The following is a 15,911-nucleotide window of genomic DNA, read 5'->3' as shown; positions in this document are numbered from 1 at the left end:
GGGTAGTTCACACCCGGATTTCGGGGCACCAAGACCCGGGCGCGAACATAATCACCAGGTGTGCTGGGACCAAGTCTCACACATATGATGAAGTGGTACAAAAACGAATGTCGCATCTTTACTATATAATAGGAGTTATGTAGAAAATAAATAAATAATTACATCATAAGGAGACAACGATCCATCAACCCAAAGTTGACTGGGAGACGACGACCTAGACCTCTCACGAACTCGTCAAAGCATCCTCCATGTGCCTCATCCTGTGGTACCTGTTCTTGACCTGTGGGGGGTGTGAGACAGCAAGAGTGAACTCACATACGTTCATCGCTCAACAAGTTGTGGGGAATAATGTGTATGAACTCGCCAAAGGTGGGAGCTCATGTGAAGTGTAAGACTTACCAAAGAGGATGATTAAAGCTGAGCATTGCTTTTAAAGTTGGTCAAATTTTTATTTGCAGTTGCTAAGTGTAAGTATATACCAACCCAAATAAGTAATAGTTCAAAATTTGATAACAGCACCTGCGATGCAATGCATATGACAAATTGAATTTAGTTCCATAAATTACTCATCTGAGGGTCCGAGCAGCTCATGACCGTGAGCACGACTGATATACCGGTTTTACACTCTGCAGATGTTGCGCATCTTTACCCACAAGTCATGTTACCCATCTGCCAAGGGATCACGACTTCCCATACACCTCTACCGAGGAGGCGAGGCAGAGTAACACTACGAGGCCTTTACAAAGTTCCACTAGCTTCAGAAAACCCACTACAGTTTCTAGGAAGCTCCAATGCAGGGATCCCTCGCCTGACCGTCATTGCAGCAAAATCAACCCAAGGGCCTCCCTTCACTAGCTTTCCTATTTAGTCAGTCAAGGGCGTCCCATACCACCCTTGTGGTAGCACTGTTTTCCCGGGTGGTCGCTCCATGTTCCAATTAACATAATGATCTTATCATGAACAGTAAATAACAAACTGATAATAAAAGTATGATCATGAATAATGTGTGCTCACCGTCGTTGGAAGCAGGTCGGCTGACGACGAAGCGCGGCTAGGTGCGGTGCAAGCCCCCCGCGCTTTTCTCCTTCCCGCGTTGTTCCGTGATGTTGGGGAAACTATGGCGGCGGCGGCTTCCAGCATGCAACTGAGAGACGCACGACACGACTATGGTGTTCCTCAGATGATGGGCAGGGGCGGTAGCGGTGGAGGCCATTTGTACACCGACAGACTCCGAGCCAGGGAACAAGATCGGCCATCAGAGACGCGGAAAGCGCGGGGTTCGTTACCAGGGAGAAGAAATAGCTGACAAGGGGGTCCACATGGCAGTGCCCGCACAGATCTCGCGTGCGGATACTAAATGCCCCGGGCGGACCCACAATTCGGTGGCACGAGATGGGCACGAGCAACGCGCGCACGGGTTCCGGGTGAATGGGCCGACATGCGGGTCCCGCGACTCAGTGAGTGCGGTTGGTAGTGAGGCTTACGAGTGGGACCCACCCGTCGGTGTGAGAGACAGGAAGAGGTGATGGGCCGCCGGTGCAGGAAGGGATGTGGGCTGGGGTGAGGGAATTGGCTCATGACGGGATTGGTTCTTCCCTTTTCCTTTTTTCATTTCTATTCCCCTATTTTATTTTCTGTTTTAAATTTAAATTAGTGAATTTCCAAATTCAAATTTCCATTCAAATATGCACATACAAATAAAAAAATCAGCATGAACTAGAATTATATTTTTACATTTATTTATTTGCTATCTAACTACCTTAATTCCCTTAATTGAGTATGCACAAAGAAGAGGAAATCAATTAATTCCCAAAACACTTTTATGTAAATACATGTATTTATATTATTATTATTATTATTATTATTATTATTATTATTTTACCTTAGCGAAAGGGCCTCTAGCCTAGCGGTTAAGGACTTTCGAGTAGCACCTCCAAGTCCTGGGTTCGATTCCTATCGGGTGCGGATTTTCAGGTTTGGTTAAAAAAATCCCCTCGCTGTGCCCCATCCGCTCTCGGGTTGCGATGTCCTGTGCGCCACCCTCCGGTTGGGCCGTTGCAGAGTGGACAGTTGACGCCGGCCCGTTAGTGATGGGGGGCCAGGGTTCAGGGATTTTCTCGACCGGGACCATTGTTTCGGTCTCTTCTTATATGGAATATCGGGAGGGCGGTCTTTCCCTCCCCGGCCGAGTTTTATTATTATTTTACCTTATACCAAATTTAGGGCTTTACAGGTAGACTACGGACAAGACGCTTGCTTCGTTCGCACAGATGAAATATGTGCAGATGCTGCTTGCTGTTGCAGCACAGAGGGACTGGCTTGTGCATCACATGGATGTCGAGTCAGGGTTCCTAAATGGCGAGCTCAAGGAGGAGGTGTAGTCCGGCAATCGCTGGGCTTTGTCGCTACTAGGCACAAAGTGAAGGTCCTATGACTAAAGAAGGCGTTGTATGGATTTTGCCCAACACCATGGGCATGGAACGCAAAGCTGGACAGCAGCATGCGCGATCTCGGCTTCACCAAGTGCACCGGCAAGCATGTGATGTACACCAAGGGCATCGCAGCGTCACGTGTGGTGGTCGAGGTCTATGCCAAAGACTTGATGATCACTAGAACAAAGCCGGTGGACGTCGATGCGTTCAAGGAGTAGATGCATTGTCTGTTTTGGATGAGCGACACTTGTCTCTTGTCCTTCCATCTTGGGCTGGAGGTCAAGCAAGGGCGTGACTCCATGTTGGTGCGAGCGGTGCATGTTCGTAAGCTATTGGAGAAGGCTGGCATGGGCCATTGTAACCCATGCCAAATGCCAATTGAGGTCCAATGAAGCTCTCGACGAAGAGGTCAACATCGGAGATCGATGTGACGATGTACAAAAGTTTGGTGGGGAGCCTACGCTATCTAGTCCATATCATGCTAGACATTACGTTTACGCTGGGTTTTTTGAGCTGCTTCATGGGGAGACTGTGGCAAGGGCATCTAGTCGTTGTTAAGCACATCGCGCACTACATCGTTGGCACAATTGACTATGGCCTTGTCTACCCAAGTGCTGCAACATCGGCAACAGGTTGACAGGCTGCATGCTCATCGGGTACACGATCAACGATTTGGGGGGGACATCGATGAGATGAGAGCACCATTGTCAATATCTTGTTCCGGGGATACATGCCTGTGTCTTGGCAATCTCAGAAAACAATAGATGGCGGCCCTCTCAACTTGTGAAGCAAAGTATACGACGGGTGCGTTGAAGCATGCTAGGTTGTGTGGCTCGTGTGGTTGTTGGGGGACGAAAAGAATCACTAACAGAAGAACGGTTCAGGAGGCGTTGACAGATAGAAGATGGATCTCAGATATTACATGAACTCTTTCTGTGGGAGTCTTAGTGGATTATCTTCATCTCTGGAATTTGATTTCAGATTTTGAGCTGCTACCAGAGGTGGAAGATAAACATACATTCAGTATTGCTGCAAATGGGGCTTATTCTGCTAAGGCTGCATATGAAGGGCTGTTCACTGGGTCTGTTCATTTCGGTCACTATGAAAGAGTTTGGAAAACTTGGGCCCCCTCTAAATGCCACTTCTTCCTTTGGCTGACGGCGCTAAATAGGTGCTGGACAGCTGATAGGTTGGCAAAGAGAAGACTAGACCATCCGGAGAGGTGTCCGTTATGCGATTAGGAGTCTGAAACTTTAGATCACATTCTGGTTTCTTGTGTTTTTGCGAGGGAATTTTGGTTCCTGCTGATGCGCCATTTCAGACTGCATAATCTTGCTCCTATTCCTGGTACTGAGTCTTTTATGGGATGGTGGGAGAAGATTGACAAAAGTTCTGGAGGTATGGCTATGAGGGGTCTCAATTCTCTTATTGCCTTGGGCGCCTGGATTCTCTGGAATCATCGGAATCGAATTGTCTTTGATGGATTATCCCCTAGTGTTTCCGCAGCTCTCTGTCAGGCAAGGGAGGAACAACAGTTATGGGAAATGGCAGGAGCTAAGGGTCTCTCCTTTCTTGCCGCAACCAACAGAGTCCCCTAGCTGCCGGTTGTAGGGTTGTATTTGTTTAACATGGATTGTTTTCTTTTTCTTTGTTTTAAACCTCCTTAGGGGAGGTTTTTTTTTGTGTACTGGGGTCTATTTTGGACCCTCTTTTCCTTCTACTTAATATAATGATGCGCAGTTCTCCTGCGCTTTCGAAAAAAAACATCACTAGCATCAAAGTCTAGTCGTTGTTGCTGAAGACGGTCAATTAGTTTGCAATTGAACTTAACAAGAACCATGTTCTTCATGCTCAAAGTAAGCACAACAACACTAAGTTCCATTTCATTTGTGAATGTGTGGAGAACAGAAAGATCTACGCGGATCATGTGAGTACTGAAGAACAACTTGCGGACATTCTGACGATGTCACTGGGACATTGCATGGTTCGCTGAATTCGTGACAAGATTGGCATTGTCAAGGTCAAACAAACTGAGACAGACTTAGGGGTAGATTGTTGCATAATCCAGCTCGGTTTATTTGTTTCCTTCTTAGTTGATTGATTAGTTTTCCCTTAGCTAATTGATAACTGATTGATTAGTTTCCTTTCTTAACTAATTGGTAATTGATTGGATAGTTTCCTTTCTTAGTTAATTGATTGCAGATTGGTATCGTGATTTGACTGTGAGCCTTGTAATTATGTATATAAACAAATCAATAGAATGCATCTATTGTAGTGGTGTAATTTGACAGCGACAAAAAACTCAATGTGTCCTAGTGTTCGTTTTGAGTTTTGTGAGCATTTGAGTGATACAAGGATCATTTTCATCTCAGGCAAGGCACGCTGGCGAGTAGAAGGCTATAATAATCATATCAACATTTAAATATTTCATTCAAACTTAAATTTAGGTGGCGCAGAATCTCGCCGGTGCCCGCCACGTCGGCCTCTTCTCCTCCGTCGGTCATTGAGTCCTTCTCTGCTTTGTTTCTAGGCAAAATGCGTCAGCACCGGTCTAGGGCTAGGAGGTCTAAGGGCTCTGCTATCCCTGATGTTCCTGGAATGGCTGTGGTGGATCCAGAGTCGATGTCCATCAGTGAGCAAGTCGAGATAGCTGATGGTGGAGCTACTTTGGCTTCGTCTCCTCTTGCTTTATTGAGAGATCGGTTGAGATGGCCAGAGCCGAGGTTGATCTTTGAAGGGCTCTGTTTGTTATGGTGGTTGGATCAAGGCCAGAGGTTTTTGTGGACCTGGTGGCACATGAAGTCGCAACGGTGTTAGCTCTCGAGGTGGCCCGCATCTCGGTGCACAAATCCTCACCAGAGGACTTCCTGATGCTGCTTCCAAGTGAGGAGATGGCAAGAAGCATCTACAACAGTGGAGCAACGTTGCATATCCCCAGTTGTTCTCTGAAGTTTAAGTTCTGGTCAAGATTGGCTCATGCTGTGGCAGTTTCCTTCTCCCACCGTGTTTGCATTGAGATGAGGGGTGTTCCTGTGCATTCTTGGACGTTATCCACTGCTCAGGATTTACTTTGTGGGTTCTGTACGTCGGTGGAGCTCCACCAAGATTCTGAGGCCCATCGGGATCTTTCATGCTTCAAAGTTTCAGCCTTATGCCGGCGACCAGAACTGATCCCGGTTTCGATGGAGTTTTTTTTCCTCGAATACGCAAGAGAATTGCGCAGGGTTTTGAAAATCCACGACTACGACGCGCCTAGGCGCGCCTAGTCGCTAGGCCATGGCCTCCCGCCTGGACTAGGGGGGTAGGCGGGCTGCTAGGCGTTGGGAGCGCCTAGGCGGCGCCAAGGGGCGATTCCACGGCGATTCCGCGCGCCCAGGAGCCAAGGCGGCGGCGTAGGCGTGCTAGGCGCGCGTGGGAAAAAAGGCGGGCGGGAAAAGTCGTGCGCGCGCAGAAGAAATTGGCGCGCGGGAGGATAGCCTGGCGCGTGCAGAGAAGAAAAAAGCGCGCAGAAAAAAGCGCCTGGCGCGCGCAGAGAAGAAAAAAGCGCGCAGAAAAAAGCGCCGCAGAGAACAGGCGCGCAGAGAAGAAAAGCGCGCAGAGAAGAAAAGGAAGAGCGCAGAGAAGAAAAGGACGCGCGCCAGAGAAAAAAATTGACCCCTGCTTGCTTATCTCCTGTACGCGGTAAATCCTCCTTCTCTCCTCCCAATCTTGTAATTTGTTGACTGTTGCTCCTGTCCTGCTTGGCTGCTTCTCTGTTCTCTCCTGTAATTTGTTGACTGTTGCTCAAGGCCTGCGGCTCCTGCTTTCTCTCCTCCCAATCTTGTTTCTCTCCTCGGTTATTCCCATAATCCATACATATTCAGTTTGTAATTTGTTGACTGTTGGTTAGAACTCAGATGACAGAGGGTGAGGGTCAATCTGAAAGTGCAAGATAAATGTATGTCTCCTCGGTTATTCCCTATTTTTTATCTATAAATGTATATATTATATAAGTTGGCAAAACGCCTAGAAAAACGCCTAGCATCGCCTAGGCAAGCCTAGGCTGGACTAGTCCCTAGGCTAAGGGTCATCGCCTAGATTCCGCCTAGCGCCTAACAAAACTTTGGAATTGCGTATTTTTTATATTAATAGAAGAAGCAAAAACACAAAAGTCATAGCCAAGAGGCCACACAAGAATTACAGGGGATAACAAGAGGAGAGAAACATAGACAAACATAACAGCCCCAAACACACAATTACACGTTGCGACTAGTGGAGGTATTTCTGCAATTTTGTGGTCTTGCCTTCATTGGGCACTAGTGGAGGTATTTTAGTTGCTTGGCGGGATCGTATCAGTCACCAGGGCAATTACAGAATTGATTCTCACTCAGTGTCAGTCCAGTTTGGCTTGGATGAAGGTTCTCCTTGGTGGCTTACATGTGTATATGGCCCAGAAGGAAATGAGGCTAAGATTCAGTTTTTGCAGGAACTCAGGGAAGTCAGGAATATATGTTCTGGTCCTTGGGTGGTGGTTGGAGATTTTAACATGATTTTTCAAGGTGAAGACAAGAATAATTCAAATGTAGACCGAGCTATGATGGGTAGATTTCGAAGATGGATTAATGATCTTGCTCTCAAAGAAGTACCTCTTCGTGGTAGGAAATTTACTTGGTCTAATGGGCAGGCTAATCCCACTTTGGTAAGATTGGATAGGGTGTTTTGTTCTGTGGATTGGGAAGACTTTCCTAACTGCCTCGTGCAAAGTTCAGCTTCACAAGACTCTGACCATTGCCCCTTGTGTTGGGGATGAATGATTTTAGGCATGGTAAAAAGATATTCCATTTCGAAGCTTTTTGGCCTAAGTTGGGGGGTTTTCAGGAGGCTGTTGCTGCTAGTTGGTCCTCAGTCTTGGCAGGTTCATGCCCCTTAGTGACACTTTCTTCCAAGCTTAAGGCCACTGCCAAAGGCCTTCAGAGTTGGAGTGACAAGAAGGTGGGAAATGTGCAGAGCCAATGGTGGTTGGTCAAGGAGATTCTTCATCAACTCGAGATTGCTCAAGTTAGCAGAGCTCTTGTGGAAAATGAAGTCTGGCTCAAAAACACCCTCAAGAAGCACTGTTTGGCCCTTTCCTCTCTGAGGCGTACTATTGCCAGATTGAGATCCCGGATTAGCTGGATCAAGGATGGAGATGCAAACTCAGCCTTATTCCATGCCCATGCTAGATATAGAAAGGGCAAGAATTTGATTACTAAGATTACTGATGCGGCTGGTAACACCTTCACTACTCATGATGATATTGCAGATCAGTTCTTCGGTTTCTTTAATGGGCTCTGGGATCTTGAGGAGCAGAATATTTCTATCGATCTGGATGATCTAGGTGTGCCTTCTTTTGACTTGGCTGCCTTGGACGCTCCCTTCTCCGAGGAAGAGGTGTGGGCTACTATCACGAGCCTTCCTGCCGGATGGGTTTACAGGCCGCTTTTATAAAGCATGCTGGTCGATTATTAAGGACAACATTATGGCTGCCCTATCCTGGGTGTGGGTTAGGAAATTCAAAAACATGGGTCTGCTCAATGCTGCTTACATCAGTCTTATGCCTAAATTGGAGGGGGCTCAGAATGTGAAAGCCTTCAGACCAATTAGTCTGGTCCACAGCTTTGCTAAACTAGTCACAAAGCTCCTATCCAACAGGCTAGCTGGAAAGCTGCAGCTTATGGTTACTCAAACCCAATCTGCTTTCATCAAGAATCGGTTTATATAAGACAACTTCATGCTAGTTCAACAAACAACCTGTTTTCTTCACCAACAGAAGCAGCCCTGCGTTCTTCTCAAATTGGACATTTCAAAAGCATTCGATTCAGTTTCTTGGGTCTTCTTGATTGAGATATTATCAGTGGGCTTTTGGCTACCTCTTCTACCCAGATTTTAGTCAATGGTATTCCGGGCGAGCGTATTATGCACCAGCGAGGTCTAAGGCAAGGCGATCCCCTCTCGCCTATGCTATTCTACACTGCAATGGCTATTGATTTGCCTAACTGGGCCATCAAAGAAATCAATAAACTTCGAAAAGGTTTCTTGTGGAAGAGGAGGAGAGAAGCTAATGGAGGACACTGTTTGCTGGCTTGGCCTAGAGTCACTAGACCAAAGGATATGGGAGGTTTGGGGCTGCATGATTTAAAATCCCTATGTTGGGCTCTTCGGGTTAGATGGCCTTGGCTGCAAAAATCTGAACCTAGCAGACCTTGGGCCTTATTCTCTATTCACTACAGTAAAGAGGTTCAAAAGCTGTTTGAAGAGGCTGTAGTTTCGGTAGTGGGAGATGGTTCTAATACACTCTTTTGGAAGGACAGATGGTTGGCTGGTAATAGAAGTGTTGGAGATATTGCCCCTTCTCTAATTGCCATGGTTCCTAGGAGAAGGATCAACAAGAGATTGGTCAGCGAGGCTCTCCTTGAATCCCAATGGATTAATGATCTACAGGGAGGCCTGACTTTTAGAGTGTTGTTAGAATTTTTTGAGTTATATCAAGTTCTAGAGGAAGTTGTTTTGCAACCGGGAGTGCCTGATTCTCACTTATGGAATTTTGCTTCCTCTAGATCTTATTCTGCGAAGTCGACTTATGGGACCTTGATGCAGGGGGCTGTTCATTTTTTTTTCTCGAAAACGCAGGAGAGCTGCATTTCATTAAAATAAGAAGGTGAACCCCAAAATGGGGCGGTACAAAAGTGGGGTGGCATTTTACGGTGGCCAACGCCTTACATAGACAAACCTATCCATAAGACCGGGAAACAACTCAGCGCTCAGCCCTAGGGGCTCCAGCAAGGCGCCAGTTAGTGGCATCTTCGCTAATCTCCCGCACCACTTTAGAGATATCTGCAGCCCCTTCATCGAACACACAGTAATTCCGATGCTTCCACAACCACCAAGCAACCAAGCAGACCACCGAGTTGAAACCCCTTTCGCCGCTGCTTTGGTACGTTTTGCTCTGCCTGCTGCCGCCAGACTTGGAAGTTGTCCTCCCCGGGGGAGGGGCACAGGTGTTGAAGATTGCAGGCGGAAAGGACCTGAAACCAGACTTGCCTTGAGAAGACGCAGCCAGCCAGCAGGTGTTGAATTGTTTCCTCTTCTTGATTACAGAGCACACAACAGTCAGGATGTTCCAGCCCTCTTCTCGCCAAACGGTCCGCTGTCCAACATCTATTTAGACTCGCTAACCAAAGGAAAAACTTGCACTTCAGAGGGGCCCAGGACTTCCAAATCCTATGGGCAGGTTCAAAAGCGATGGAGCCTATAAAGAACCTCTGGTAAGCTGATCTCGAAGAGTACTGTCTTGAGGTTGAGGGGGTCCAGAGGTGCTGGTCACTAACCCCCGGCGCAAGACTAACTGTTTCCATGACATCCCAGAGTTGAAGGTACTCCATGAGAACTTGAGCATCCAGAACACCCCTGATATCTCTGACCCACGACCATCAACCAAAGCCTCCTGCACCGTTCTACCCCGCTTGAACTTAGAAGGGACCAGCCTGGATGGTGCCAAAACTGAAAGTGAGTGACCCTGAATCCATCTGTCTTGCCAAAACAACGTGCCAGCCCCATCTCCAACGATCGATACCACCGAGGCGGCGAATATCGCAGCTGTAGTGGGATGGGCCTGAATGTCGAACTCCGTCTATGGGTGATCTAGCTGAGTCTTTTTAAACCAAAGCCAGCGCATACTCAAGGACCAGCCAAGAGCTTCCAAGTTATGAATACCTAGGCCACCAAGCTCGATTGGTCTGCAAACACGACCCCAATTAACCAGGCAGTGCCCCCCCTCTAATGTCTCGTCTGCCTTTCCACAAAAAGCCCCTTCTAATTTTATCAATGGCTTTCAGCACCCACTTCGGACATTGAAGCACCATGAGATGGTGGATAGGAATGGCTGTAAGGACTGCTTTCACCAACACATTTCTTCCCGCCGGATGCATCAAGACAGCTTTCCATCCTGGGAGTTTGTCAGCGATCTTATCAATCAAAAGTAGCAAGTCAACCGCTGTCAACCTTTTGTGAGAGAGGCAAACCAAGATATTTGCACGGAAAATTCACCACATTGCAGTTCAAGGCTCCTTGTACTTCCTCCACCACCTGATCCGAACACCGAATTGGTGTTATGGAGCATTTGCTGATTTTGGTGACAAGCCCCGAAGCTTCTCCGAAAACCCGCAACAACTATTTTGTCAAGGTTAACTCACTCGCCACCGGCTGCACGAAGAGCACCACATCATCCACGTACATTGATACCCTCTGTCCAGCACCCCGCCTTAAAAGGGGGAGTAACTGACCTAGATCCGCCGCCCTCTTGATAAGGAAGTTCAGCACGTCCATGACTAGAATAAACAACATTGGCGAGAGGGGGTCCCCTTGCCGCAGCCCCCGTTGGTGAAATATGAGATCACCCGGTTCTCCATTAACCAGGACTCTAGTGGAAGCAGTTCTGAACATCTTAGGCATGATGTCGCACCAGAACGAGCCAAAGCCAAGAAATTGCAGGACTTCCAACAAAAAGGGCCACGAAACTGAGTCAAAAGCCTTGCTGATGTCAAGTTTGAGAAGGATCCTGGCCTCTTTCTGCCGGTGAAGCACTTTGGCCATCTGTTGCACAAGGATGAAATTGTCATGAATACATCGACCCTTCACGAAGGCGCTTTGGTTGAGAGAGACCAGCTGCGGCAGCTTAGAAGCAAGCCGGTTGGCCAGCAGCTTCATTATGATTTTTGCAAAACTATGGATGAGACTAATTGGTCTGTAATCTTTTAGCTCCAGAGCCTCAGTCGATTTAGGAAGAAGGGTAATATAGGCTGAATTCAGCAAAGACAACCTGGAAACATCTCCTTGCATCAACCTGTTGATCGCCGCCATGAAATCCCCTTTAATTATCGGCCAAGCGATTTTGTAGAAACGGCCTGTGAAGCCGTCCGGGCCAGGTGCCTTATCCGCCGGTAGCGATTTGATAGTATTCCAAACCTCCTCCTCAGTGATGATTTGATTCAATCCTTCGAGATCAAGCTGAGTTCCCGGGTGGAAGGAAGGAAGGTCCAGGGTGAACTCGCGTTCTCTGGCCGTTCCTAACAGATTATTGTAGAACTCCCACACTACCTCCTTTTTCTCTTCTTGGTCCAACATGAGTCTGTCGGCCACTTTCACTTTAGCCATGTATTTTTTTTCTCTTTCTGTACTTCGCGTGCAGGTGGAAATAAGAGGTATTCGCATCTCCCTCCTTTAACCAATTCAGGCGCGACCTTGTTCTGGCCATCGTTCTTTCCAGAGACGCAAGCCCTAAAGTCAGGTGCTTGAGTTTCTGCCGCAACCAAGCTTCTTGAGGGGTGAGGCTTCTCAGATCTTGGGCTTTTTCAGCTGAAAGATAATTTCCCGAGCGAACAACAGCGGCTGCCTGACATTCCCAACCTTCTTCTGACCCCACGACTGCAAATCCCGAGCGAGCCTAGCCAATTTATCCGCTAGCAGATTTAGAGGGCAGGACCTCTCCAAATGCTGAGACCATGAACGTTGTACTTCGTCATCAAATCCATCCAACTTTGTCCAGAAGCTTTCGAACTGAAATCTTCTTTTACCTTGAGTAAACTCATGTAGGCCGAGGAGAAGAGGACAATGATCTGAGAACATGGTGGCCGGACTCTGGAGGATACAGTTAGGGAAGTAAATCTCCCAATCAGTGGTGTAGAACAACCTGTCCAGCCTAACCAGAGTAGGTGAAGCCCTTTCATTGGACCAAGTGTATCTTCTACCAAGCAACTCCAGCTCTTTAAGTTCAAGGTCGTTTATGAGACGACGAAAGCGACCCATCATGGCACGGTCCAAATTACTGTTATTTTTGTCTTCCGCTCTATAGATAAGGTTGAAGTCGCCACCCACTGCCCATGGGCCCGAACAGATAGCTTTGATAGCTCTAAGCTCCTGAATGAAAGCCAGTTTCAGATTATCGGACTGAGGACCATAGACTCCTGTAAACCACCAGGGTGTGTCGTCTCCGTGTGCGATCAGTAGCGAAACAGAGGAGTCGATTCTTGAATTGATGACATTGCAGACTGTCCCCTTCCACTCCATGAGAATGCCTCCACGAGTGCCTTGAGCCGGCAAGAAAATAAAATTATCAAACTCGGATCCCAACATAGACATGACCATTCGCCTAGAGATGGCTTCCTTTTTAGTCTCCTGCAAACACACCAAGTCCGGGCGTGTAGAAAGCACCATATCCCGGACACCATCACGCCTCGACTTACGGTTGAGGCCCCGCACATTCCAAATCAAAATGTTTGAGATATCCATGGTTAACAAGGAAAGGACGACCTAACAAAGGACGGAGCTCAGCACAAGCCCAGAGACCCAGCTGCAAACGTCGGCCCTTCAAGGTCCCAAGGCACTTGATTCTCACTAGGGACCGACCAGCCAAAAAGCGCTGTCAAGGCCGCAATATGAGCTTGGGATAAGGGCTCGCGGAAGAGCCGTCCGTCCATGCCATGCGGCCTGAAGATTTCCGAGTCCGTCGCCACGCCCAGATGCTTGATAAGACTGAGACGGGTTCGCCGGGTCTCAGCTGTCGTATTATTGTCAGCTTGTTTCTTCGCTAGGCGTTTTGAGCCGGCTGCTAGAATTTGGAAAAGCTGGGCTCCTAACAAATGCCGTTTTTTCATTTGGCTGGTAGAGCATAATAGGTGCTGGACAGCGGATAAGCATGCTAGGAGGGGTTTGCCACATCCAGAATGCTGTGCCCCCTCTGTGATCAGCAGCAAGAATCTATCAACCACTTGCTTGTCTCTTGTGTGTTCTCTAGGCAAGTTTGGTTTGAGTTGCTGCAGAGAGCTAATTTACATTGCTGATGCTGCAGCCTGAGGAGCAGAATTTTGATGATTGGTGGAGGAACAGCAACCTCAAAGTGCAGGGTCAGATTAGAAGAGGGTTCAATTCCCTTGTTATTCTTGGAGCCTAGTTAATTTGGAAGCATAGAAATCAATGTGTTTTCCAAGGCAAATCCCCTAATATTGCTGCTGTGCTTGTAGCTATTTTAGATGAGGTTTCGGTATGGTCTTCAGCCGGGGCTAAGGACATATCCTTCCTCCAAATCTCTGGCCTCCCCGGCTAACTGGTGTATAGGTATTGTGTGGTGTGAGTGGGGTGTGATGCTGTAATGAGGTTCTTCCCCTTTTCGTCTTCTTAATATAATGATAATCAGTTCTCCTGCATGTTCGAGAAAAAATATTTCATTCAAGGTGTCATTGCCATTTTTTAATTTGTCATACCCGTTTTTTCTTCTATTCTTCCAGGGACTTCCTTCTAAGCATTAGAGGGCTTGGACTCAAAAGTGTTGAGTGCGTTCGTCTCTTGACGCTACATCATATGGCTTTTCCAGTATGTTCTTTGTCGCTCAACCTCCTAAAGTTTTTTCCCAAGTATATTCCTTGTTCTGAAGCTCTGCATGTTCATTCCCTAGGTGGACACAAATGTTGGTCGGATATGTGTGAGGCTTGGATGGGTGCCGCTTCAACCATTGCCAGAGTCTCTTCAGTTGCACCTATTGGAAATGTATGTATAGTTATACTCTATAGTTCTTTATACGTACATGACATAAGTCTGATGTTCTGCTGCTGAAGGTATCCCATGCTGGAGCACATACAGAAGTACCTTTGGCCTCGACTATGCAAGCTAGATCAACGTACATTGTAAGATTAGCCCAATCAATAATTTTCATACTATATTAGTATATGTAGCTGTCTAGATTCAATGACGCCTTCCAATATGCAGGTATGAGCTTCACTACCAAATGATTACTTTTGGAAAGGTGATAAAAATGAAACACAAAAAGATCTAACATGGCCTGGTTACTATGAACTGACTTGCCTTTTATTGACCATCCACTTTTAGGTTTTCTGCACAAAAAGTAAGCCTAATTGCAATTCATGTCCATTGAGAGCTGAATGTAAGCACTTTGCTAGTGCATTTGCAAGGTAATTCCAGGAAATGCAAGATCATTGTTATTCAGCTAATGTACATGGTGAAATATGTTCTTTAGACTTTACATATATATGCGGGGTTACTGTTCATTATTTGTGGAACTCAACTGATATGTGTAGTTATGAGAGAATATCCACTGCTCCTACCTCTTTAGGTGTTCCCGTGCTCCCCTGAATAAAAATTACATCTTAAAGTGCACGAAAGTTTTCAACAAAAATAAGGATGTATAGATCATGCAATCATTCATATTCACGCAGAATTTTAGCTTCAACAAACAGTATTTGTGAAAGGAGAAAAATGAAAAACAAATCAGCATGTCAGTTGATGCTGGTGCAGTTGTGAACTGTGCATGTGTTTTCTGCAACCCGCCTCAATTGACACGCTGATTCATCTTTTGTTTCTCCTTGCACAAATTCTTGTGTGAGCTCAAATTTTGCATGAGTATAGTTTGCATGATTTATGTACCCATATTTTTGTTGAATATTTTCATGGACTCTCAGATGTAATTCTTACTGCGGGTGCATGGGAGCACTTAAAGGAGGACTGGATATTCTCTCACGTATTTAATAACATAACGAATGGCATGATATTGACATTCTAGATAATCTTTTAGCTATCAAGAAAGTTATTACATTGTTATAGACAAGTTTCAATTCACTCTGAGTTTATGATCAAAGAGAGTGGGCTTCCTTTGAGGGAGAAGTCGTTTGCTCTTTTTTTGCAATCGCTAAAATTCACTTTGTATCCAGAATGTTTTGTAGCTATCGAACCATAGTTGTGACATTACCAGTGAGCCTTAGTTCTTGAGCTTTGGTCGTTGTTATAATTGGCTTTAGTGAAAAACTAAAAAGTTGTTGGCTTAATGCATTTAGTGAAAAACAAAAAAGTTGTTGGCTTGTTGCATTTTCTGTGCTTTGAAAATGTCCATTTCTATTAATTGGAACACTGTTCTTTTTGTCAATTCAAATTTTACGGGCTGTAATTTAATAATGCACATTGAGAGACATTTGGTAACACTCTTTTGTGATTACAGTGCTAGGCTTGCTCTTCCCGCACCTGAAGAAAAACGTTTGGCTACATCGGAGGATCCAAATGTTGTAGAGTTTTGTCACCAAACATACATAAATTCAGGGGCTGTTGGCGAACTTGAGTGGAGTGCGAACTATCCTAAGCATGCTGTTTGTGGTAACCTGCAGCCGTTCATTGAGGAACCACTGAGCCCAGAACCTGAACCTGAAAATGTAGAGGCGAAGGACGGTGCAATAGAGGATTTCTTTAATGAAGACCCTGATGAAATTCCTACTATTAATCTTAATATTGAGGAGTTTACACAGAACTTGAAGAACTATATGCAAGCAAACCATGTTGAGATTGAGTATGCTGACATGTCAAAGGCATTGGTTGCCATCACCCCTGAAGCTGCTTCCATTCCAACTCCAAAGCTCAAGAATGTCAGTCGTCTTAGGACAGAACACCAAGTGTATGCCATTG

General features: G+C 46.3%; 1 protein-coding gene across 9 annotated transcripts in view; it reads left to right on the top strand.

The window, feature by feature from the left end:
• The window catches only part of LOC109939959 (protein ROS1A), a 52,945-nt gene that overhangs the window by 14,511 nt on the left and 22,523 nt on the right, over positions 1 to 15,911 (top strand). For all 9 annotated transcript variants that reach the window (XM_020538530.3, XM_020538529.3, XM_020538534.3 and 6 more), the window contains 6 exons: positions 13,733 to 13,817; positions 13,900 to 13,991; positions 14,060 to 14,128; positions 14,211 to 14,247; positions 14,331 to 14,413; positions 15,454 to 15,900. In XM_020538530.3, coding sequence (XP_020394119.1) covers positions 13,733 to 13,817; positions 13,900 to 13,991; positions 14,060 to 14,128; positions 14,211 to 14,247; positions 14,331 to 14,413; positions 15,454 to 15,900 — 813 coding nt within the window. The remainder of the gene's footprint in view (positions 1 to 13,732; positions 13,818 to 13,899; positions 13,992 to 14,059; positions 14,129 to 14,210; positions 14,248 to 14,330; positions 14,414 to 15,453; positions 15,901 to 15,911) is intronic.

The sequence above is a fragment of the Zea mays genome, chromosome 5, assembly GCF_902167145.1.
Source record: "Zea mays cultivar B73 chromosome 5, Zm-B73-REFERENCE-NAM-5.0, whole genome shotgun sequence".
NCBI classification, from domain to species: domain Eukaryota; kingdom Viridiplantae; phylum Streptophyta; class Magnoliopsida; order Poales; family Poaceae; genus Zea; species Zea mays.
Note: the sequence above shows the minus strand (reverse complement) of the source record. Positions and strands in the feature narration are given on the sequence as shown.